The sequence below is a fragment of the Scardinius erythrophthalmus genome (genome assembly GCF_964197995.2).
Source record: "Scardinius erythrophthalmus genome assembly, chromosome: 8".
Taxonomy (NCBI): Eukaryota; Metazoa; Chordata; class Actinopteri; order Cypriniformes; family Leuciscidae; genus Scardinius; species Scardinius erythrophthalmus.
Genome location: NC_138228.1, coordinates 34,013,183 through 34,039,221, shown reverse-complemented (window position 1 = coordinate 34,039,221; position 26,039 = coordinate 34,013,183). Strand labels below are relative to the sequence as shown.

Genomic DNA, 26,039 nt, shown 5'->3' with positions numbered 1-26,039 from the left:
AACATTATAAACTGGTACATTTGTCTTTCTGAACGGGTGCATGATGATGCTGCATGTTATTGAAGCGTCCATTGTATCATGTTGCATCACAATGCCCTGTTTGATTAAACATGTTCATGCCCTGTTTAATCTTTGAAGTTCTAAATGCAGCTAATTTTGGCTTGCACTTTTGTAACCGAAGCTGAATGTCTTTTCCCATGTAATGCATCAGTCATGGTCCCACACCGGGTAAACACACTTGGGCTCTGCCTGCTTGAGTAGCCTTGCCCCAAACCGAGGGGATAGCTCTCAATGTTTTGAAGGTGCATGAAAGGCTCAATGTTTACTTTTTTGGGAAAGATAAACCTATACTTACAGTAGTCAATGAACAATAAACTGGGTTAAAAGAATGTATTATAACATAAAAATTCTTACATACATACTTCACCTTTAAAGAGCTTGAGTATTTTAATGGCAGATGAGATAACTTCAGCAAGCTCTAATGAAAAACAAAACATCATCAGTTGGTGAGATTGCTAATATAGTTGCTGGTCAGGATGCATAGGCAAAAACAGCATGGTTTTGAAAGAGCCACAGGGTTCGCATTTTTTAGAGCAGTCAATCTATGAATGGCTTATTTATAGCTGACTAATCATCTGCTTTTTTAAAAAAGTTTGCGTAACGTATATCTTTGTCTTTCTTAGAATGGATGATCCATTCTGTCTGTCAGCGCTGAGGTCGCCATTCTATCAACTGCCTACAGGGGGAGCTCTACCTCCTCTACACCCATCTGCAGTACACATGCACCTGCCAGGGGTGCGTTACCCTGGAGACCTAAGCCACCCCTCACTGTCTAGCCTACAGTCTGAGCGCTTGTCAGAGAGGTATGCAACAACACCTTGATTATATGTCAACATTAATAACGTAATATATAAATGTATTATTACCTGATACGTCACTATACCATATAATATTGTACCACAGCCATTTTTTTTTGTGATGGTAATGGCCCTACGTTCATCAAGAGTCCCTGTGTATACGACTCTGCAGCATTTTACAGCATTATATTCCTCTTGCAGATATGATTTTGTATACAAAATAAAATATATGTTAATAATGATACTGAATGTTATTAATTTAAGTAGCACTCTGACTCCAATTAATAGTTAAAGATATTAATCATTTAAATACCATTAATGCAGGTTAGCTACTCTATTTATAGCTTGTAGTGTAACTTAAAAAGGGGACTGTGGTTCAACTAGTTTAAATTCATTAGTAGCTTGGACAAGCTCTTTCTGGACAAACTTCAGAAGTAGCTTCACCAACACTTCAGGACATTCACAAACAAAAACCCATATTCCCCATATGTTTCTGTAGTTTGAGCTCATCTGTATGTGTGTGGTGTGTCTCCACAGACTTCAGATGGAGGACGAGCTGCGACAGAGAGAGAGAGAGCGAGAGCGAGAGAGAGAGCGAGGGAAAGAGCGAGAACGCGAGGCCGAGCGAGAAAAAGAGCGCGAGCGAGAGAGGGAGAGAGAGAAGGAGCTGGAGCGTGAGAGAGACAGAGAGCGAGAACGAGAGCGAGAGAGGGAAAAAGAGAGAGAGCGTGAGAGAGAGATGGAGCGACAGAAGGAGAGGGCTGCACGAGAGAAGGCTGTGGAGAGCCACTATCTGGCTGAGCTTCATGGGCTGAGAGGCCCTCCAGACGACAGGGCCAAACCTGCAGACAGAATCACTACGAACAGACCTGGTATGAATATTGATTCACATGTTCTGAACTACAAAAAGAATATGAATGCTTAGGTGAATGCTTGATGGTCTTAAATATTTAGGAGTGGAACGTGACCTGGACATAAGATTCACTCCACTGGTCCCGCTCGATTTAAGTGTATTTTATAAGTTGCTATGTAATGGAAATACCAGTATCAGATCTTTTTGTTCCATATTGTGACAAACACCAGAGTGAAATGTATTATGTATTAATTAAAGTTATTGTTTGGATTGAAGCCGATCTGAATACTAGTATTCTCAGTTGATTGAATGAAAGGGCCAGATTTAAAGGAGAACTTGGTAGCTTTTTTAACTTAATAAAACTGTCTAGAAATCATTTGGATGGTTAAACAACCTGTTCTGGTGATATTGGTGACTTTCCCCGCTCCCCCCAGCGTTCCCAGGCGGAAAACCAACCTTGCAACTTGTTCACTACCGTCCCGGCAAGATAGAAATTGGAAGTCTCGTGAGAAGCGAAAGCGAGAACGAGAACGAGCGCGAAACACAAATTGCTTTACGGCAATTCGACATAAACACACACGCATTTATGATGTATTACCAGATTACCCACCTCAGTAGACATAGCTCCACGCGATACAGTTGGCTTGCTCCGATCAAAACAAACGCACATGAGCAGCGGTAGAGAGGGGGAGGAGGCTGCCGCAAGTGAGTTTTTTACGACTGTGTTGTGAAATATACGCCCCACCACAGCTGTAGGGGGAGCTCGTGGGGAAAACATGCGACAACAAAAGGGAAAATCAGCGAAGAAGTGACTAGAGTTCGCTAGAGTTGCCGAGTTCTCCTTTAAGCTGACTAAATGATTGGAGAAGTCCGGCATGAAATGTATGCATGGATGAATCGTTAACAATAAGATTAATAAGATTCATTTAGAAAATGGATAATGTGCATTATATAATCTTCACCATCATTCTATGCAGCTAAACATTATGCCTATTATTTCCCCCAGATAAAACCAAAGAGCCCATCCTTACAACCCCTAAACCCATCCAGTCTGGACTCCACCACTCTCTAAACTCCACCCACCACCCTGTGCCCAGCCTCGTCTCCGCCCATGGCATGTATCTGGGCCCTGGGGGGGCAGGACCTGCCAGTCTGACAGCGGCCACCATGATGCTGCGCAATAATGAAGAAGAACGCTGGTTGGCCCGGCAACGGAAGCTACGGCAAGAGAAAGAGGACAGGCAGTACCAGGTGTCAGAATTCCGTCAGCAGGTCCTAGACCAGCACCTGGACCTGGGCAGACAGGGGGAAATTCCAGACCTGCATATAGAGGGACACAGGTAGGGGCGTTTTCACACTGGTGGTTGAGGAGTCTACAATATATAAGAGTCTAGTTTGTTTGGTTGGGGTATCAGTGTAATGGTTCAAAATTGGTATAAATCCAGTTGCCTTCAATGAGCAGCTCAGATTTTCACATCTTATACAGTGTACGAAAGACTGATACAAGTGCCGCTGTGTGTTAGTTAAGTTTGGGTTTCAAAACCTTGGGACAGTACTGTGGCTTAAGTTTCGTAGCATTGCAGAGGTCATAGCTAACAGAGTATGTGTGTGCGTGTGTGTGTGACAGTGATAATTGAAGATTATTTCCTCTTTTAGACCTGTACCAAACCACCACGAGCCCAACAGCAGGGATCGTGACCGAGACAGAGACACCCATCCTCTCCTGGGAGCTCCGCCCCCTCTTATCTCCCCAAAACACCAGCACAAAGACCAGGCCCCCCCACCACCAACCACGCTCTGGAACCCTGCGTCACTCATCGAGACGACCTCCGACTCTAGACGCACCTTGCACGACCCCCCGAGTCTGGGTCACTACGATATCAGTCGGCTTCCCTTACCCCACTCCAAACACGAGCGGCATTACAACTCTGAAAAGCTGGAAGAGGGATCTCGGAAAAAGGACAATCTGGATAAATATCCCCCCATCCGGCCCAGTGGGTTCTCTGAGCAGAACACTTTCTTGGCAGAGCTGGAAAAATCCACCCAGAGCTTCCTGAACCAGCAGAGGGCACCGCTGAGTCTTTCAGGACCTTACGGAGAGCTGAGCTCAGGCCTGAAGTCCAGCGGGTCTTTTAAGAGCCTCCAGGGGCATTCACGCCTCGCACCGGATGCCATGTTAGTGTATGATGAGTTCTTGCAGCAGCACAGACGAGCGGTCAGCAAACTAGACCTGGAGGAGAGAAGACGCAGAGAAGCCAGAGAGAAAGGTATGTGGAAACAGAGAAACTGAAAATGCTGTTCACACAGCCCAGAAAAATGATAATTACCACAAATTATTGGTCGTGGTTTACGAATATTGTTTCTATAGAGCATCATCTTAAAATGGCCATATATCTGCAGATTAAGCCCCAAGTACACATCAAATATTGAATGTGTGAAATGCGCATGACGTAATGGCGCCTTCAATACAACAGACAATGGACAAGGAAACTTTCTAGTGCCACCCGTGGTACATGTTATTAAATGAGGTACACTTTGAGGGCTACGTGTTTGGCACTAAGCATACGTGTCAAAAAAAGTGAAGTTTTCTTTGGCCTTTATTCTTAATGTTTTTATCCAATGGGACTAGCTTGAATCATTTGAAGGTCATTTCTAAGTGTTAATGAGTGTTCAATGATATCTTGTGTAGGTTACTTCTATGAGCTGGACGACTCTTATGATGAGAGTGATGAGGAAGAGGTGCGAGCTCATCTCAGAAGGGTCGCTGAACAGCCGCCACTCAAACTAGACGATTCCACTGAGGTAAATCCCCACAACATCATGCATGACTACCAGAGTACTGCTTGCAAGTATTTTTGGTTCTTTGGGGATCCCATCACGTCTCACACGTCCCAGTAAAAGCGGTATTTATTGATCAATGTACCTCTCTCTTCCTACAGAAGATGGAGTTTCTGCAGATGTTTGACCTGACGACTCTGGCCCGTCGGGAGGAGATGATGGAGGTGAAGAGGAGGAAGAGGAGGCGCATGCTGAGAGAGAGAAGTCCCTCCCCGCCAGCTATTCAGAGCAAGCGGCCATCTCCTGCCCCCCTAATTACTCGCTTTACCCCAGAGGACATGAACAAAAGCCCTGAGCTGGAGGACAAGAAACGCTTCCTCACCATCTTCAGCCTCAACCACATAACACAGCAGCAGAGAAGAGGTACTCATGCGGTTTATCATGTTCATACTGATGCTGTATGTTTGTTTTATATTTCTCTGGAAATGTTCACACTAGAGTTTACTTCAGAGTCATATAATACAATTTGAAGCAAGATGGTCAAAGTCTCGATGTGGACCATGTGTGAAGCAGCTTTACTTTCGCCTCAGAGCTTCCGGCAGCAAACAAACACCAAGATGCTATCACAAGCTGCACCTCTAATGTCTGTCTCTTTCTCTTTTCCTTCCTGTGTTTCAGATAATGAGAGGGTTGAGGAATTGTTGCAGGCCATAAAAAAGAAGAGTGTGACTCTAGACAACATCAGACACAACCCTCACCCGCTGTCCAGGAGCCCTGCAGCCCCGTACTTGGGTCAGTTTGCACTTCTCCCTGTTCACACGTGCGTTTGTGCTTGTGCACATGTGTTTATCCACACAGTGACTCTTGCGTCAGCACACATCAATGTGTCATCAGTGTGTGAAAGCAGTTGACAGCGACAGATGTTCTTTACTGTCTGTTTTCTCAGCTCATTAGCATGAGACATACTGAATGTTTCACTTTGTGGATGAACCTCAGGAGATGTGCGGTATGGTAACATGCATACTTACAGCTCTAGCTCTGTACACAGCATCTGTGGTAGACTGTCAGGGATGGACCAAAAACACATCATGATAACATGTTAATTGCCTGACTAGATTTCAGAATATTTTTCAAATCCAATAAAAATATGAAAAACATGCTTCACTTTTAATTCTGTGATTATGGTGGCATTTTGGGTGGTACAATTTGTTAGAGGGGGACAGTGATACTAGTGAGACCAATCCACAATCTGACTTCTGACTTGTAATGCAGCCTGGGATTAAACCACACCATGTTGCTTAATTTGGCCAGAGGAGAACTGGCCCCCCGACTGAGCCTGGTTTCTCCCAAGTTTTTTTTTCTCCATTCTGTCACCTGGTGGAGTTTGGGTTCTTTGCCACTATCGCCTCTGGCTTGCTTAGTTGGGGACATTTAATTTTCAACAGTATTATTGATCTGACTGAACTGACACTATTTAATGAGAACTGAACTGGGATGGGCAATGACATCACTGTTTTCTGAAGAACTACTTTATAGCCGAATTGAACTAATTTAATAATTGATGATCTTTACAACGGAACTGAATCAGCACTGAACAATGACACTTTTTTTAGAGCTGCTTTTACAGCTGAATTGAATTGATCATTGATCACTGTATAGCTGCTTTGAAACAATCTGTATTGTATAAAGCGCTATAAAAATAAAGTTGACTTGACAGTTTCCTTTCACACTGTACAGAGATGAATAGAGGGCAACACACTGCATGTCATGTTTTTGAAAACAGAGCATCCTGTTCAATATTTGACAGTTAATATTTTAGCTGTAAAGTTGTTCAAATCCTTTTAAGGTGGATGAAAAACAATCATTCTTGTGAGTAGGCTTCTATTGTAAATGTATTTTCTTTAACATGTTCTGTATTGTTTACACATTGTGGGATGAATTACAATTGTTGTCTGTAGTAATTGTGAGGAGGCCACAAATGCTGAAGCTGAAAATGCACTAATATACTAAGCATATGATATGTAATATTCCCACTCCCAGGGAGACCATCCAGCACTCTGGGCAAAATAGGAAAATGCCGCCCCCTACTTTCACATTTTTAAGAGGAAAAAACGGCAATTTATCACATATTGACCCCTACTGTTGACTTAAGACAGGTGTAATGAATTAATATAGTTGACTCACCATTTAAAAGAGGACCTTTCTTGCTTTGGCTGCTGCAAACTCTTCATTTATCTTGGAGTAATCCAATTTGCAACATATTTGGTGCTCAATTGAAATTTCGGCCAATCCATTCAAACGATCTTGTGACACTGGCTATGTTTACATGCACACCTTTTGTTTCAATCGAACTAAATTAATTCGATTGATGAATCCGAACGCAGTTTACATGAACACTAAATAAAGTGATCGGGTTGATGTGCGCGTTTATATGTCACAAGCTTCAAATCAGAATTGATTTTTTGACATGCGCATACTGCACAAATATACATGGTTTCCCATTGTTTGCACATAACTATTCTTCTACATTTGTTCTTTATTTGTTTTAAACGTAGCCATTGTCGATCGCAGATAATTCTTCACAAGTTTGAGAAGCTCGTGTTTGTCATGGTGGTCCTCCCTTTAGTGTCTGGTGCCCTGGGCAATTGCCCAGTTTGCCCGGTGCTTCTGCTTCAGTCCACTCTGGTCAAGAGCCTATTTGATGTTTTTCTATGTTCATGAATTAATAAACCAGCATGCAAACATTAGATTGTAATTTTGTTTTGTTTTATTGCAGACCCGTCATCTCAGTCTCCAGTCCAATCCGAAGAGCTGCTGAACGGACGGCCCCCCAGTCCTTCCCCATCCGTGTCCGTGCCCCAGCCCCCAGCAGACCCCCTGTCCATCTCAGATCAGCACCAATCCCTCTCGGATCCCTTGAGACCGAAAGACTCTCCCTTGCCTGCTGCATTACCTGACAAAGGTCGAGCCAACGACGGCGTCCCGGACAAGAGCAGTGTTCGACAGCCCCCATTCACTAAAGAGAGTTCCGTTAGTGTCAACGGAAAGACCAAACCCTGGGAGAGCTTCATTGCCGAGGAGTTTGCCCAGCAGTTCCATGAATCAGTACTGCAGTCCACCCAAAAAGCCCTTCAGAAGAGTAAAGGTAGTTAGCAGTTCAAATTCTCTTTCAGATTGTGGTATTTCATTACTTACCGTAAAACTTCAAATAATAGCCCGGGCTTTTATTTTCCCAAATCGCCGAACTGCACCGGCTTGTATTTGAGACAGGCGTCTATATGAGACAGGCCTTTAATTTAGTTTTGAGACTTCACCCTGCAATATACATTTAGTTTTACATTCATTTACAGAAATCAGCTGGTTGAATGAAAATTGCATATGTTATCGGATTTTCAGTTGATATTCTCAATTCATTCACTTAACGGACGCTCTGAGGTAAAGTGAATTTAGACTGCAGACTAAGCAACGATTGTATTTAATTGTACAGTACAATCATAACATAGTACAGACATGATCTTAATTCCATAATATCCTTAAACATAACAATATTGCTGGCCATAAAAGTGCGCGTCCGGTGTGCGATAACTTGAGTTGTCATGGACGTGACGCGGCGGTTCTCGTCCGGTGTGCGATACCTCGAGTTGTCATAGACGCGACGCGGCGGTTCTCGTCCGGTGTGCGATACCTCGAGTTGTCATAGACGCGACGCGGCGGTTCTCGTCCGGTGTGCGATACCTCGAGTTGTCATAGACGCGACGCGGCGCTAACTCTCTCTGCCTGCCTTGCTTGCGCTAACAGCTCCCGCACAGATGCGCAGGGCTCTCTTGCATGCGCAATCTGCTCCATAGAACTGGATTAAACAGACAATCTGGCGGGTTTTAGAAGATTAAATACAACCCGAAACTAAAAAACATACCAGGCCTCTATTTGAGACCGGCCTTTATTTATCCAAACCTGTAGCCACACCAGGCGTGTAAAAGAGACAGGCGTCTATTTGGGACTCGGCTATTGTTTGAAGTTTTACGGTATTCAACACTAACTTTGCAACAACAGTGTCTTGGTGTCTGTTCATACCAAAAGAAACGCAACTAATGACATGAACTTCAGGGAAAGTATATGAATAAAAACACAGCATCACTAAAATGTAACAGATGTGCTGTCACAGGATAGGAACAAAATCTGAAGCTGCATATATGTAAAAATGTGTTTTCTGTGCAAAGGGAGCCTTCAGATAAGAATTGCTTTGTTTCAACTCCTTATGTAGGCAATATTTTAGGGCATCATTGGTGACGCAAAGGCTGTTGCAAAAGGTAGAGAGCATAATTAAGCTGCCTTCTATGATACTTAGTAGTTCTATTTAAGTTTTATGTAGGCCGTAGACAGCAAGGCACAGCAATCCTGCAGCTCAGCTGGTGGAGCAGCGTTTCTCAAAACTTGTTTTCCTGAAGGTACACACCAACATTTTGGATGTCTCCCTTATAGAACCCATCTATTTCAGGTCTTCAAGTCTTAAATGAGCTGAATCAAGTGTGTTTGAGCAAGAGTTAAAAAATGTGCACTGTTGTTGTGTCTCCAGGAACAGGGAGACACTGTGTTAGTAATGTGGCTCGATTACCAGAGAACATTTTGCATAAATGAGCAGAGCTTTAGGATTCATTTCAACATTTTGTGGTGCTCAGTGTGAACAGGTCTATCTTCTGAGCAGCTAATAGAATCAAAACTCCTCTTCCTCTATTAGGTGGTACCTTGGTCATGTCAGAACAGAACCATGCAGTGGATTCATCTGTGCATTATAACATTCCTGAGCTCCAGAGCACACCAGGCCGGTCCAAGCCCCATTCACACCCCCACCCCCACCTCCACCCCCACCCACCCTCATCCCAGACCAACGGACAGCACTGCCCCCCACAGCCCTCCCACCAGGAGATCTCTGCAGAGGAGTCCAACGAAGAGGATGAGGAAGATGACACCGAGGACGATGAGCCCTCCACGTCCAGGTGGCAGGGCATTGAAGCCATATTTGAAGCGTATCAAGAGTACACAGAAGGTAAGATATGTGCTTTCTTGGGCACCACTCGGTACTGTTGCATGATGGATATCATAGTTCTTTTCAGCAGAGGAGCAGCTCAGCAAATTCCTAAGTTGTGGTGTGCTGGTGTATGTGATGCCAGGCTTACCTCTCCCTGTATCTTTCACTCTGTCTCTAGAGCAAAGCATTGAGCGACAGGTTCTTCACAGTCAGTGCAGACGGCTGGAGGTGCATCACTATAATCTCAGTGTAACTGCTGAACAGCTTTCACACTCAATGGGGGTAAGAAACACACAAACGCTAACCTATTTGACTTAATTTGTACCTGATATTAATTTCCATTTACTTGACATTTCCATTTGGTATGAACATGCATTCCAAATGTGTCTCCTGTGACCACTTGTGGTTGGATTTTGCCAAGACACTCCCCTTTATTTTGTCACACTCTACATCACTTTTGCAGGAAGCATATAAAAGCAATAAGGACACATTTAGGACAGATTGCATTTCCACTAAAAATTTGGTGTGGTCACACTCATTTCTGATGACTTCCCATATGTTATGTTAATGTTCTATGTAAAGATTATCGAAACCTCATATTTAGCTCTGACAACCTGTAATCTGATCACAAAAAAATGGATGTTAATGTCATGTATAAACGGTCTTTAAATAAAGAATGTAGTGTTAATATCTGTGGTCAAACTCACATACCAGTAGTTGTCTAGTAACTCTGAAGACCTTGATTAGCTTGCACAAGTGTCACTCATTAGGGTTGAAGTTAAACTTTGCAGGGTAGTGGCCCTCCTGGGTTGGATTTGTGGAACCCTGTTCTAAATTGCACATCATCTATATATCAGGGTTTCTCAACTCTGGCACTCGAGGTCCACTTTCCTGCAGAGTTTAGCTCCAACCCTATCAAACAAGCTAATCTGATGTCTTCACAATTAGTACAGTGTTACTAGCAGGTAAGTTTGATCAAGATTGGAGCTAAACCTAAAGTGGACCTCATGGGCTGGAGTTGAGAACCCCTGCTATAGATTTTTTATTTGTTTGTACTGCACACTACTCTACTATCCTCTACATCAGTGTAGTCCAGGGTTAGAAATCAACATGAGTTTGGGGCAAAAATGGCACCAAAATTAAAAATGCGCAATTAAACTAAATCTATTACAGCTGTCGCAATTAAAGCAGAATGTGAAAATGAAGGAAACGCATCGATTGTGGCATTACATTTACAACTGCTCATGTGGCATCAGATTCTTTTTACACATTTTTTGCAACATTGAGCATTATAACCAATCACGCTATATTTTCATTCGCCTTTGTCATCTCTGGCTTTTGGCTTGCTTAGTTGGGGACACTTAATATTCAACAATATTATTGATCTGCCTGCATTGACACCGTCATATGAGAACTGAACTGAGATGGACGATTGACATCACTGTTTTCTGCAGAGTGGCTAAATATATAAACTAAATTAATAACTTTTTAGAACAAAAATGAACCATCACTGAACTTACATAAGCTGGACTATGATGCTATTTTCTTCTAGATCTGCTGTACAGCAGAAACAAACTTGCATTATTTTCCAGTTATCACTATAAAGCTACTTTAAAACAATCTGTATTGTAAAAAGCCCTATATAAATATAGGTGACTTGACTTAACACACATTTCTGTTAAGCTTGTAGGCTCTCATCAAAGTAAAGTAAACCACAAAGTACAGATACAATGTAAGAGATTCATTATATAATGCCTAAAAAGCAATAAACGTTTTAAGCAATAAAATGCATAAATGTTCTTCATAGCTTGTTTTGTCTGTGTAGCCAGACAGGGGCGATTTTAGGATTTTCATTTTAGGGGGGCATGATTAAAAAAAGGTAACACTTTAGTTTAGGGTCAAATTATCACTATTAACTAGTTGCTTATTAACATGCATATTACTTCTGTGAACATAAAGTCTGCCTACTTTGATTTGATCGGTCATCTCAAATATTCTGACATTGACGAGCAGTGACAGACCAATGAGGCTCAAATGAACACACACACCCTGTCCTCTGTTTCTAAAGTGCGCTCTGCTCGGCGCCGCTGCGGATTGAAGAACGCGCTGATTATAACAAGACGGGCCGAAGCCTGCTGCCGGTTTCATGTTTTAAAGGGGACTGAAACGATCACGAATGGGCTGGGCAGAAGAGGGCCTAGTGACGCCCATGTAGCCAGAACATGACGTGCCATTCTCCCAAACATAAAAACGTGTTTTATGCATTCTATTAATCAACATTAATAATCGTTAACAATATTAAGAGCAACAATTATTCAGTCATACTATTGCTGCCCTACCCTGTAATGAGTTCCTTTTATAATGTCTTATAGTTAATGTGTGTATTTTGTCTGTAGGAGCTAATGGCTCAGAAGCAGAAGCTGGCGGCCGAGAGGGAGAACCTACAGGCAGAGCTGGAGCACTTTAAGAAGTGCCTGACATTGCCTCAGAGCCCCTGGTCTAGGGCTCACTTCAAGGGCTATCCACCCAGGTGACATCCTGCGGCACCGCCAACCACCCACTTAGACCCCCCCCCCACATCCCTCCCAATCCATCCACTCGGAGAGCCTGAAGAGCGATCGTGAGGAACAGAAGATCTGGCCCACCAATTTGCCATCCACTGACCTGCCCTCCGACGTCATCCTGTGAGCAAAATCACCCATGAACACACGTCACGGCCTCCGAATGCATCTAATTCACAGGGAATGCCATACCGCTCATTGAGAAAGAAGTACGCCAGTTGAAACACATCCATCTCTTTCCCATGGAGGTCATGCCTAGAAATGCACTTAAAGACAAAACCTGAGGAACTATCTGGAGATACTGTGTTATGACAGATGACTCTTTTAAATCTAGGGAAGGAAAAAAAAAACATCAGATAAATAAAGGAAAAATGTTTTATTTCAAGATTTAGAATAAAGTTTTTTAAAGAGGTGCTTCAGCATTGTATTGTAAATAATTTCAAAACAACAATGAAAAAAAAACAAGATTTTGTATGTTTTTAATTACTTAAACCATTGTTCTTTGGAAGAAAAAAGCCTGCCATTGTTTTTTCTAATATATTAATGCTTTTTGGCGTTAAGCAAAAGGTTCACTTTTAGTGTTTGCTCAGCTGCTGGTCAGAATAATCCTTTCAGGACTCGTGGAGTGATGGCATCACTTCCTTTTTGCCTGAACTACAGTAGCAACAGACCCAGGACCTACCGCCAACAGTTTCCTCCTATCCCACAAGGCCACACATCATAGAATAACTTTAGCCCACTGATATGTATGACCCAGGATGTCTACTGTCATTTATCATTGCCTAGTGGTCACCCGTCTCTCAAAAGTTCTGGACTGCTACACTGAGTTGATTTTTTTTGTCATGAAGCAGCATGCAGCCTCTTTGGATTTCTGTTTCCTGCATTAAAGGGCATTTGTACTAAAACATGATTTTCTGATCTGTGTTCACAGAGAGCTTAAGCGATGAGAGTCTGTCAGAGAAATTGACATGCACAAAAATGAAATCCACAAATGATGTAAATGTACAGTAAGAATAATTACAATTTGTAATTTTCGCCATTGACAATTACTGTGCCAAAGTTTTAGGTGGCATGCCAAAAAAAAGTCAAAAGCAAAGCTTGATCAAGTCGATGAATTGAGTCTGTCCTGCTGTAATTGGAAAATTCCAAGTTTTTCCAAAGAAAGTCTGCTCTGTCTGAAGACGTTCTTGTTTGCCAAGTTTTTATACCATTGCTTATCAATGACGCATTTTAACAAGACCACAAGTCGTTGACAAAAACCATGAATATGGGCCTTAAAAACATTTATGAACTCTGACTGCCTGTAATCTTTTATTTTCTACCTTTTTATACTATTGTTAAGATGATGTAGAACCTGGGAATGACGCACCTGTTTGTTTTCCTGGCACTTATCCTGACCCGTCGCGTGTGCTGCTGTATGTATCTCATGTATACAGCACTGCGTTACAGCATGCAGTTACAGAACGACCACATGCCATTTTTTTTCCAATTCAAATTCAGTGCAAGTGTCTCAAATGCATCTTGTTGAAGCACAGGTGAGGACTTTGGTTGCACTGTCATTTATTTCAGCCATGCTGACCCCGAGCAGGCATGCCATCAGTTTGATCGCTGTGTGTGTATCTGCTTCACCTGAAGCACTACCACTGCCTGATGAGCGCAGATACAAACCTGCCCAACACACACACATGCACACACAGTCGCCCCCAAACTCAATGGAGGACGTTAGATGCTGTGAAACCAATGTTTATTTGTTTTTCTTTTCTTTTCTTTTTTAAATGTACTTGTTTGAATTCATTGTAATGTAATATATTCTTTGTTGAGTGTAGTAATTAGGTATTTATGGATATATTGCTGTAATTTCAGACAAAAAATTAAATATTTCAAAAACGTGTTTGCCACATGTGGATTTCTTTCATTAATGCGCTCATTTTTATAAAACCAACATTGCTGTAGTTTGAAATCTCCAGAGCCAGACTTTAGGTGTAGTGTGTGACAGCACCTCAAGAGCTTATACTGAGCTGATAAACATTAATAAGCGTTACAGGATTCCCACACCTGTCACTTTTTGACCAATGCTATTATAATTGATTGTCCATTTTTCAAAACAGAGAACACTTTGCACACCATTTTTTTCCAAAGCAGATATTCTCTCTTCAAAAATTCCAGAAACACTTCAAACCTCAAAATCATTCACTCATCACACTGACCTTAAAAACATGTAATGATTTAGTAACACCACCAGCATTTATTTAACCGGAATTGCAAATCTTGCAAAACATAGCCTAGCCTAAATAGAATTGTCACACAGTATGTTTTATATATATATATATATATATATATATATAGGAATCGATTGCCTGATGAAACAATATTCAGGAATGACACATCATTATTGTGTTGATAATATTATTTTCACCTTTATGAGGAAAATAATTCTGTTTTGGCTTTAAAGTCAGGGTGAAGTGACGGACAGTAGTGAGTCAACAGTGAGATGGGATGGACTGAAAGGCACCCTTCATTGGAGTGGTGATATTGTCCCATTCAAATGCCCAAAACGTTTCCATTTTTCTTAGATCAACCTTTTTTCGATTCAGATCTTGAATATTCTTCAGTAAGCTATGACTACAAATCAAACATTGTGGTTTAATTCTTTTTTGTTTTTGTGCATACATTTGCACAAATAAAAACAAATTTATAAAAATACTTTTTAATTTATTTAGGCAAAAAAAAATCTCCATTACAAACAAACATTGATTAAAGGTTTTTACTAGTCCGGACAGCTACAGTAACAGTGCAGCATCAGTCACTATTTAAATGCCGAGCAACAGCAGTGGTCATGAGTCCAGATATGATTCTGCTCTTCAGACAATCAACAGTAATCTTTTCAAACATCTGTTCCATAACACAAATTTCAGTCCTATCTTATGGTTCACTACATATAACACGAAAAATGACAGATATCAATCTGGTAGAGAATGGCTCCAGTATTTCCTAACGTCTCAGTAGTCCTTACTTCTGCCCGGCTGCAGGTTTGAGCGCAGTTTATACATGTAGTTCAGAGAATCCAGCAGAAATGAGCGTGTGGTGTTGATCTCCATTAGCGTGAGGTTATCCAACTAAAGAGATAGAGAGAATGAAGGTTTATCAATCAACTGACATCTCAATTTGACTGAATCGCACAAGTGAAAGACAATTAATAAATTACCATGGTATAACATTAAGAATATGTACAGTTTACCTTGCCAAATTGGAACTATACCCACTGCTTACCAGAAAAGGGACATTAACTCTTTCCCCACTAGTATTTTTGAAAAAAGTTGCCAGCCACCACCAGCACTTTTGATCATTTTCATAAAAGCGTCATGGCCCCCAGAATATTTTGTCGTATGAATAATATCTGGATATGCAAAAGAGCAGACTCACTGCTTTTTAAAAAAAAAAGACAAAAGAAAAAGGAAATGAAAAACCTGTTTTATTCTAGCTTTATAAATTCCTTTTTTTTTATCAACACTTGAATATGGGTAAGTTTCATTTAAAAAAAAAAAAAGGAAAATTTTAAGCAAAAGGCTGAGAAAATTGTGTTTTTGTCAAAGGCTACATCTGGATGGGATTCAGAAAGATGATCTAAACATAGATGGAGTAAATTGAGTCCATCAACACCGCCTAAGCGTCACAATCCTATAGCTTGTCCTGGGACGACAGTTCATTCAGTAACACATTAGGCAGTTTTTGATTTATATGCTTTTTAATGCTGATGATCACTTTATTTTAGATATGCATCTGCTTACATATGCTATCGCTTGTTCTTCTTTGATCAGGAGATTCATTACTCTTTCAGAAGATGTGTCATAGCGCCCCCTAACGTATAACAGTGAAAACACGGAAAGCTGGAAATTTCCATCAGTACTCAAAACCTCCTCCACAGTCCAACAAGAGCATTAATTAAAGCTGACCCACTCATGTCAACTTTACCTGCGCGTGAGCCTCCTGCTGGCTGATGAAGCTGTCAGCAGAAAGTCTCAGTTTGGCCACGCGTGTATCCCAGATGTCCTTGACCAGCGTTCGGATCTCATCGGCTTTGGGGATGTTATCTGCAGCACTGCACACAAAAAAAACACTATTTCAATACTTTAAAAGCAAAATTTGAAACTTTTAATAATACATAGGGTGTGCATAAACCCCATTATTAGCTTAAGTTGCATTACCATGAAGATTATGAAAATGTTTGGGTCTGCAGTTTCAGAGAGGCTAGCAATAGCAAGCTAGCTTTGAAAGCCTAAAAGGGGAAAAGATCCCGCCCTCCCTTCAGAACGCTCTCCGAAGCCACGCCTCCAAAACGCACGGATGTGTGTGATTAGAGCTGCACAAATCTGGATAAATTGAGAATCACAATTTTTGTTTTGTTTCAAATAGAGATCACGACTGTCCCACGATTCTGAACAGACAACTAAACAAGATTTCATTGCCTTCTTTAAAATTAGGTAGTATTGGCAACTAGCCTAGAAATCTAGACGCACCCTAGCGGCAGCAAAATGTATTTCGCAGCCAGGGTAGTCTAGCAACTCTCAATAAACCTTCTCGCTGCAAAAACCCAGATTTGGTCAGGCCAATCACGTTGTGTATAGAGTAGGCGGGGGCGGGCTTAACATACACGACAGAGTTGCGAAGGTTACCTGGCTGCTGCTACTTGAAAACAAAGAATGGCGGCTGCTGATGGAGAACAACGGTCTTTCGAATCGGCTTTGGCCGCGACTCTGGAGGACTTGAAGTTAAGTTTTTCTTTGAGAAAAGAGCAAAGAACGGCACTTAAGTCATTCTTAAAAAAAGGAAGATGTGTTCGTCGTTTTGCCGGCCAGATATGGCAAAAGTTGAATCTATCAACTAAGCTCCGCTGTTGGGAAAACGCTCTGGTTGGTTGAAGCGCTGTCCTATTGCGTGCAGATGGAATTTGAAAGACAGCCGTTTATCCCGCCCCTCGGATTGAGCCGTGACTATGGTGAGTTTCCAGACCTAACATCTTGATGTAGGTCTGGCTTGCCAGGCTAATTGGCAACATCAATTCAAGGTAATGTCATCTCTAAACTAGACTAAATTGACAGTCATGCAAAAAGTGTGTTGTTTTAAAGGTGCATTGCGCAAGTCTCTGAGTTTTTGCAGAACTATGCCCCCTCTGGCGGCAAGCGAAACTGCAACCAAAGGTGTGCACGCTCACGGACAAAAGTTTTCTTTTTTTTTATCTTACGTGGAGTTTGCGTTGGTGTTTGAAATGAACTACAAGCCGGTCTCTTAGAATCCATCTTCTACGGAGAATGGCGGCGAATACACAAACCTGCCAGACATAGCTATGTGAGCGTGCCGTGAACGCGCATGACGTCACGCCCAGTCTAAAATTCCGGCCCGGATCCCTCTTATTTATTTTACTTTACAGGATTATAGAGACAATCTCAGTGATCAGAGAAGGGCTCATTCAGCCCATGAGGCAATTGTTTAAGCATGTATGGGTTAGAAAACGGGTATTTTTAACATGAAAAGTTGCTTAATGCACCTTTAATAAAGGTAGTCTTAATGGCTGTTCACACTAAGAACTATAATGATAACTATAACGACAACTAGGCTATATTTGCGCCCACACTAACTAACGATAACGGTCTGTTTATTCTATTCGGTGTGTACTACATCATTGAACATGTTTTTGCTGTCGTTGTTGCATTTACATGGCTTTAACCAGCAGATCTCCTCAGCATGCTATGTTTTGAGTGAAGCTAGTGTAATCGATCTAATAATCCAACAGTGAATTTAGCTGACGTAGTCAATATAGTGGAATAAAAACAACACCTAAATTAGTCTTTTTCACCTTCAAACAGCAAGACAATGTTGTTGAAACGAGCGCTGGAAACCTGCGGTAATTCTTTACACCATTTATTCAGAGGGTCTAAACGATTGTTTTCCATATCCATTTTCTTGAAAAGGGGCTTGACTTGTCAAACAGTGGTGGATTAATCTGGAACTTTGCGATTAACTTCTCCGCAATGTCATCTGCCATTTTAAATGTGCAAGCCCTTATCTAATATACCCGAATGGATTCAGATTGGCTGTCAGTGTTTTATCTTTCAACAGCTGAAAAAAAAAAAAAAAAAAATCGCTCCAAAAGTTTAATTACAATAATATCTTTTATCACAATTATTTCTGGGACAACATATCGTCCAACAAAAAGTAGTTATCGTGATCGGCCTAATTTAACTATGTAATCACATTCAAATTCTGAACTCAATTTGCTTCCTCTATCAGACATCAGAGCAGGTGTGCAACTTGTCTCCTTTGTCCCAAATCTAAAAATGTCATTTTATTCCACAGATCTTTGAGCAGCTAAAAATACATTCCTTATTAAGATGAATACAGATGATCAAATAAACAGACATCATTTAAAAGCCACAAAACGGATTATGATTGCATGAGGTCTTTCATGTGAATTATGCTGAAGGTGATCTGGTACTCACTGGTTGAGTAATAATTTGGTCAGCTCCATGTAATATGGACTCGGGATGGGAGTGAAAGTGTCTAGCTTTCTCTCCTGTTCACGGATCTCCTCTAGTTTGTCTGGAAAGGAAAAGATCATCTGGGTTTAGAGTTGGTTTCAGGAGAGATGGTGTGCCAGCACAGCCGTGTATGTGATTGAACTCACCAGTGTCCATCCATTCTGGAGGAACTATCCTGCATTTCTGCCTTTGTTTAAGATTGAGGGCCAACCACACTGGAACTTCCACAGGCAGACCCGGATTAAATGGGCCCAGATCTCCCTGAAAGTTTGTATATAATAGCCTATACATCATGTCATGCACTTGATGCAGGGACCAATGAACACTGAAGAAGCAGTGAGTGTGACTTAATTACAGTATATCAAAATGTACGACACACAAACACATGGGACAAAATAGCCTACAAAATAGAAGAATACTTTTACATCAAAGAATTATTTGGATTAATCTTTTTTTTTTTTAAGTACTGACTGATGTTTCAGAGTGACCTCTTGCTTCCTCCATTTTCTTAGAAACGTTTTGTGCTGGCTGCTACAGGAATACAGAAATACTTCAAACGGTTTTGCAGCTTCATTTACAGAAGCAAGATTTGACTAAATATGAATACATGTAACGTTAGTATACAGGAGCCACTGGTCCTCACTAAGTTAACGATAGTTAAAAAGGCTCATAAATCGGCCAAAACATATTTTACGGGTCGGGGATGATTATTTTAGGCGAAAGAAAATAACCATTAAGCTGAATTAAATCAATGGAAGTTAACCTGTCTGTTTTAATAAGTCACTCATATTTATTATCTAGTTTAATATAAGATTCAGTCTCCCGCATATTGATAGCGGCTGAACCAAAATCATCATCAAAACACCAACAAGATATCAAAAACATCATAACGCATAATCACACACGTAAAACACGGCCATTATACATGCTGTAGCTGTCATATTTACTCACCCCAATCAAATAGATTTTGTCGAGACTGAAGTTCGGGATGATTTTTACCATCTCTTTCTCTGCGAGAAACTCTACCTCCGCTGGATCCATTCTGTGCTGTGACAGTTTTCCCGCGTAACTCTCAGACGTGTGTCTATGACGTCAGGGAGACGAGGCAACTAAAGGCAACACTTCAGAGCTGCCCTCTAACGGTCACTGCTGAACCTGCAGTTCTTATTCATTCACAGCACAGCACAATCTCACTATATTTGGGCCAGTCCTCCGAATGAGTGCTATTTGATTGTTGTAACTCTTCCAATTAATAGGTGTAATTTGCTTGTTGTTACTATTTTAACTTTTAACTATTAAAAGTATGTATTGGTTCATCTCAGATAACTTTTTTAGGTGGAAGATGGATGCATTTTTCTCAGTCCTGTTAACAAAACTCATGTCTTTTAAAAAGCATGTTTAAAAACATGTCTACTAATTCCTTTGTTGTCTCCTCAAGGAGATGTTCATTTTAAATATATTGCTGGACTCATGTTCGAATAATTGATATTTGCCACGAAACAAATCACTATATGCATGTAAGGCCAAATCATGTTTCTGTTTAAATGTTGTGTTTTTTCACAGGTTTGAGGGTTATGTTTAGTGTTTGGGGTAAGGTTATGAGAAATAATAATAATGAGAAAATATCATTAACCTGATAAAAAAACAAAACAATGGAAGTCTATGCGATGTTCTCACTAATATAGTGAAACACGTGAGCATGTGGGTTTTATGTGTTTTGTGTGTTCGTACTACATTTTGGGAACAAATTTGTACCCAGAAGTGAGATAAACCTGAAAAAAAAAAAACACCAAAACCTCCTTTTGGGGACGTCCTCATTTGTAAAAAAAAATAAAAAAAAAAAATAATAATAATAATAATAATAATAATATATAATATATATTTAAAAAATTGTAAAAATGCAGATATTTCTCTGTAGCAGAGATAGAGATGGTAGCGGGTGTGTCTCATTCTTTCCCATGCAGCATATAATGGGTGGGTGTTTCTGACTTTTGCATAGTATGGGTTCTCTACATGTTCTTCTGAAAATACATCCACAAATTGTATTTATAAAGAATAATAGCATAAAGCATTGTATTTATCACTGGATGATATCCAATGCTCCACGATTTCCCGAGAGTGTGCGTCTCTCCCGAATGCTCGCTGAACATCTCACAAAATGTCCGTGGGCGAGAACGCATGCGCATCATCTCATCTGTACCACACACACTATTACTCTTACTCTTACACTTACTCTAGGTAAATACAGGTGTACCCACGCAAAAAAAGAAACAAACTTAAAGGTTAACCCGGTTACATATATCAGATCATGATAATTTGTTTTCCCTTTCAAGAGGAACTTAATGCTGCTTCATGACTTTAACGCTATGGGAACTCCTTTGTGTTAGCCAGTGTCTGAAGCACGTGTCTAAACATGCCAATCTGATTGGCCAAACGTATGGACGTCATGACGCTACATAGTGCATAACCAAGTCCATAAATAGACACCAGAAGCGCGCGTCGACAGCTTCTTTGTCTTCATAAAACGGTATGTTTGTTGAGCGCGTGTCTTGTGTGCCTGTGTCTAAGAACAGGAGCTTAGCTGCCAACTTGTCAGGGTCAAGATTTAGGATGTGTGTGACTCCCTATCCCCTGATGTGCGTGATGTGTATGGGAGAGGAGCATGCTAGGTCAGCCCTTGAGATTCAGCGTTCGCAAGCTCCGATCCCCGCTTGGCTGTCTTCTCAAGGGATGAGATAGGCTGCATAAATTCGGTCAACCACATAAATTAGGTCAATTAGGTCAAACAGAACTGGGAACACTTCCCATAACACCTGATGTACTTGTTACATCATAAGAAAAATGGCATCTACACTTATATTAGAGTCTCTGTGTATATCTCAAGGTTACCATAGTCAGACGTGTCCGTATCCAGATCAGATGTGGACCTGCTCCTTGTGACGACCAACTGATGAATGTCAGTGAAGAACATGACTAGACAAGTCCTAGAGAAAGCTCCCCTATGAAGACCTTGTCGACACACTACATTAAAGCCATCGGCTCAGATCCCCAGCAAAGTCAAGTCAAGTCACCTTCATTTATAAAGCGCTTTTAACAATATAGATAGTTTCAAAGCAGCTTTACAGTGATAATAGGAAATTAAAGTTACAGAGATTGGTTTGGCTTTACAGCAGCTCTAGAATAAAGTTATTGTCCATGTTAAAGTTAGTTTTGATTGATTCACTTCCGTTGCAAAGATCATTAGTTATTAAATAATTATTAACCAGCAAAGACCATGAGAACCAGACAAGTCCTCTGTACAGACCCCTATGGCCAGCTTCATCTCCTTACCACCATATGCCAGCTTTTTGTATCTTCAATCTTCAAGCAGAAGAAACTGGATGAAATATTCTGAATGATACCAATCTGACTTGTGATGCAGCCTGGAATCATAACCACACCATTTTGCTTTGTTTGGCCAGAGGAGTACTGACCCTCCGACTGGTTTCTCCCAAAGTTTTTTTTTTCTCCATTTCTGTTACTGATGGAGTTCGGGTTCTTTGCAACTGTCTCCTCTGGCTTGTTAGTTCGGGACACATCATATACGGCAATATTATTGATTTGACTGTACTGACACTATTGGATGAGAACTGAACTGAGCAGGACGATGGCATCACTGTTTTCTACAAAGTTGCTTTATAGCCGAATTGAACTCATTTCATAGTTGATGAACTTTACACAGTCATTGAACTGAACTGAATTAACACCTAACTAACCTCAGCAGATCAATGACACTATTTTTATTTAGAGCTGCTTTACAACAAGGCTGATTTTTACAACAAAGCTGACTCCAGAAAAATGGAGCGCAACTGGAAGAAAACAAAACTAGAGGTATTTCATATTTCATGGAAAAAGAGCTCGATTGCATACAGAAAGGGCTTAAAAGCTGCTAGATCTGCTTATTTTTCAACCCTATTAGAAGAAAATAAACAAAACCCTAGGTATTTATTTGAAACAGTGGTTAAACTAACGAAAAATAAAGCTTCAAGCCCAGAAGTTTCCAAGCAGCAAAGCAGTAATGACTTTATGAACTTCTTCACTTATAAGATTGATAATATCAGGGAGAAAATTATAACTATGCAACCAACCGTCTACTACAGTATCGCATCAGGAAGTGCATTGTAGTCTCCCTAAGGAAAAATTCGATTCATTCAGTGCTATAGAAGAGGGAGAATTTGCTAAACTCGTTAAATCATCTAAATCGACAACATGTATGTTAAAGGTGCTCTAAGCGATCCCGGGAGTTGTAACTTCTTGTTGACATTCGAATTGTTGTCAAACAAAACGGAGGCTAGCTAGACCCTCCCTCCTCCTCATCCTGTCTCCTCCCTCCTCCCCTCCCTTCCCTTCCGGCATAAAGGAAAGTCAAAGTAGTCACTCTCACTACAAACAAAGTTAAGTTTTACTGATACTTCATTCAGCGTGTAATGTCACCAAGTTAGATGAAGGGTTTTATATATTGCAGAACAGAATGCAGAAAAAGATAAACATTATCTTAAAATCGTTTCACCACCTGAGATTATAACTATAGCTCCCATACAAGGACGCAATAATAGCAAGATAATGTTAGCTTTGCGTTTCCCAGTGAGCATAAACAACGGGAGCGTCGTAAACAAATTTAGTCAAAGTTGTCAATAGCCTATAAATGAACATTCAAATTCATAACAGTGGGTGAAAACAATCATTCACACAAATTGTCGCCCTACTGTGAATTTGCTTGATCATTACAATAGAGATTGATCGCTAGCTGCTAGAAACATATGTTGTATTCACCAAAGTTAACGCTGACTGCATAGTTCTAGCTAATTACATCCTTGTGTTGGATTGGTGAACATAAACGTCAGTTTAGAAAGAAAAATGGATTTACCTGTTCTGCAAAAACAGAGCAACTGAATGTTGGACTGAAATCCCTTCTGCCGGCGGAGTTCTCGCCACCTTTCGAAAGTTTTTCCGATGTAAATTCGGTACTTCGCGCGTTTCTAATCCTTGTCGATCTTCTTTGCAATTTGTTCATCGGAACGTTGTCTCTTTGGTCATGTGTCGGCCATAATTCAAACTTCCCTCTTCATGCTTCTCTCTCCTCCACACCCCCTTCATGTGTACGCGCACAACCCCCCAGACCCCACCCTCAAATACTTCTTATTTTTGTTGCCGTTTGTGGAGCCTGTGGTGTCTACAGAGACCGCGTTTTTTTACAGTGTGTTCAGGGGACAAGCAGCTAGCGGATAGTGAGGAGATGTATGTGACAAAAAATTTTTTGGCCTAAAAAACGCGTGGCATCGCTTAGAGCACCTTTAAACCCTGTAATGACTAGGCTACTGAAAGAGATGCTTCCAGAGGTCATAGATCCTCTTTTTAATATCATTAATTCATCTTTATCATTAGGATACGTACCAAAAAAACTTTTAAGCTGGCTATGATTAAACCGCTTGTTAAAAAAACCCACAACTTGATCCTACAGAATTAGTCAATTACAGGCCGATCTCGAATCTACCTTTTCTGTCAAAGATATTAGAAAGGCGGTATCTTCACAACTATGTTCCTTTTTATAAATAAATTATATCTGCCCCTTCTTGAACTGCCACCTTACCGTGGTGGAGGGGTTTGAGTACCCGAAGGACTCTAGGAGCTATGTTGTCTGGGGCTATATGCCCCTGGTAGGGTCTCCCAAGGCAAACAGGTCCTAGGTGACGGGTCAGACTAAGAGCGGTTCAAAAACCCTTATGATGCCTATAAATTTGAGGACCGTGACGTCGCCCGGCATGGCGCAGCCGGGGCCCCACCCTGGAGCCAGGCCCGGGGTTGGGGCTCGTATGCGAGCGCCTGGTGGTCGGGCTTCCCCCCATGGGGTTCGGCCGGGCTCAGCCCGAAGGAGCGACGTGGGGCCATCCTCCCGTGGACCCACCACCTGCAGGAGGGACCGTAAGGGGCCAGGCGGCTTAGTGGATCGGGCTTAGTGGATCTTAGAGGATCGGGCGGCAGTCGAAGGCGGGGGCCTCGACAACCCGATCCCTGGACGCGGAATCTAGTGGTTGTGGAGGCAAAAACTCGGGCCTGGGAGGAGTTCGGTGAGGCCATGGAGAAGGACTATCGGTCGGCCTCGAAGAGATTCTGGCAAACCGTCCGGCGCCTCAGGAGGGGGAAGCAGTGCCCTACCAACGCTGTTTACAGTGGAGGTGGGTAGCTGTTGACCTCGACTGGGGATATCATCGGACGGTGGAAGGAATGCTTTGAGGATCTCCTCAATCCTGCTGTCACGTTTTCCATTGAGGAAGCAGAGGCTGAGGGCTCAGAGGCGGACTCGTCCATCATCCAAGCTGAAGTCACCGAAGTAGTCAAGAAACTCCTTGGTGGCAAGGCACCGGGGGTGGATGAGATCCGCCCTGAGTACCTCAAGTCTCGGGATGTTGTGGGGCTGGCTTGGCTGACACGCCTCTGCAGCATCGCATGGCGGTCAGGGACAGTACCTTTGGACTAGCAGACCGGGGTGGTGGTCCCTCTTTTTAAGAAGGGGGACCGGAGGGTGTGCTCCAACTATCGGGGGATCACACTTCTCAGCCTCCCCGGGAAAGTCTATGCCAGGGTACTGGAGAGGAGAATCCGGCCGATAGTAGAACCTCGGATTCAGGAGGAACAGTGTGGTTTTCGTCCCGGTTGTGGAACACTGGACCAGCTCTATACCCTCTCCATGGGAGTTTGCCCAACCAATCCACATGTGCTTTGTGGATTTGGAGAAGGCATTCGACTGTGTCCCTCGCGGCATCTTGTGGAGGGTGCTCTGGGAGTATGGGGTTCGGGGCCCTTTGCTAAGGGCTATCCGGTCCCTGTACGACCGGAGCAGGAGCTTGGTTCGCATTGCCGGCAGTAAGTCAGACTGGTTCCCGGTACATGTTGGACTCCAGCAGGGCTGCCCTTTGTTGCCGGTTCTGTTCATTATTTTTATGGACAGAATTTCTAGGCGCAGCCAGGGGCCGGAGGGTGTCAGGTTTGGGGACCACACGATTTCATCTCTGCTCTTTGCGGATGATGTTGTCGTGCTGGCCCCATCAGACCAGGACCTTCAGCATGCACTGGGACGGTTTGCAGCCGAGTGTGAAGTGGCTGGGATCAGCCAGAATCAGCACCTCCAAATCCGAGGACATGGTTCTCAGTTGGAAAAGGGTGGTTTGCCCGCTTCAGGTTGGTGGAGAGTTCCTGCCTCAAGTGGAGGAGTTCAAGTATCTTGGGGTCTTGTTCACGAGTGAGGGAAGGATGGAACGGGAGATTGACAGACGGATCGGTGCAGCTTCTGCAGTAATGCGGTCGCTGTACCGGTCTGTCGTGGTGAAGAAGGAGCTGAGCGCAAGGCGAAGCTCTCGATTTACCGGTCAATCTACATTCCTACTC

The 26,039-nt window shown here is 42.1% G+C and overlaps 2 protein-coding genes across 6 annotated transcripts in view; one reads left to right on the top strand and one right to left on the bottom strand.

Moving 5' to 3' along the window:
• gse1b (Gse1 coiled-coil protein b) overlaps window positions 1-13,975 on the top strand; it is a 289,712-nt gene extending 275,737 nt beyond the window's left edge. For all 4 annotated transcript variants that reach the window (XM_081372434.1, XM_081372433.1, XM_081372432.1 and 1 more), the window contains 11 exons: window positions 684-863; window positions 1,395-1,729; window positions 2,717-3,050; window positions 3,367-3,977; window positions 4,400-4,512; window positions 4,650-4,911; window positions 5,167-5,280; window positions 7,265-7,633; window positions 9,227-9,535; window positions 9,696-9,799; window positions 11,914-13,975. In XM_081372434.1, coding sequence (XP_081228560.1) covers window positions 684-863; window positions 1,395-1,729; window positions 2,717-3,050; window positions 3,367-3,977; window positions 4,400-4,512; window positions 4,650-4,911; window positions 5,167-5,280; window positions 7,265-7,633; window positions 9,227-9,535; window positions 9,696-9,799; window positions 11,914-12,051 — 2,869 coding nt within the window. In that variant the 3' untranslated portion in view covers window positions 12,052-13,975. The remainder of the gene's footprint in view (window positions 1-683; window positions 864-1,394; window positions 1,730-2,716; window positions 3,051-3,366; window positions 3,978-4,399; window positions 4,513-4,649; window positions 4,912-5,166; window positions 5,281-7,264; window positions 7,634-9,226; window positions 9,536-9,695; window positions 9,800-11,913) is intronic.
• A 728-nt stretch (window positions 13,976-14,703) lies between these two features.
• On the bottom strand, window positions 14,704-19,784 carry gins2 (GINS complex subunit 2). Of its 2 annotated transcripts, XM_081373101.1 has the most exons (6): window positions 19,566-19,784; window positions 19,086-19,145; window positions 18,761-18,875; window positions 18,576-18,675; window positions 16,051-16,177; window positions 14,775-15,194 (listed from the first exon to the last, which is right to left on the bottom strand). In XM_081373101.1, exons 1-6 carry the CDS (start codon window positions 19,653-19,655, stop codon window positions 15,078-15,080), a joined length of 609 nt encoding a protein of 202 aa, XP_081229227.1. In that variant the 5' UTR covers window positions 19,656-19,784; the 3' UTR covers window positions 14,775-15,077. The 2 variants fall into 2 exon arrangements, with proteins under 2 accessions (XP_081229228.1, XP_081229227.1); XM_081373102.1 differs by lacking the exon at window positions 19,086-19,145 and having other exon boundaries at window positions 14,704-15,194; window positions 19,566-19,693.
• Window positions 19,785-26,039: the final 6,255 nt, after the last annotated feature.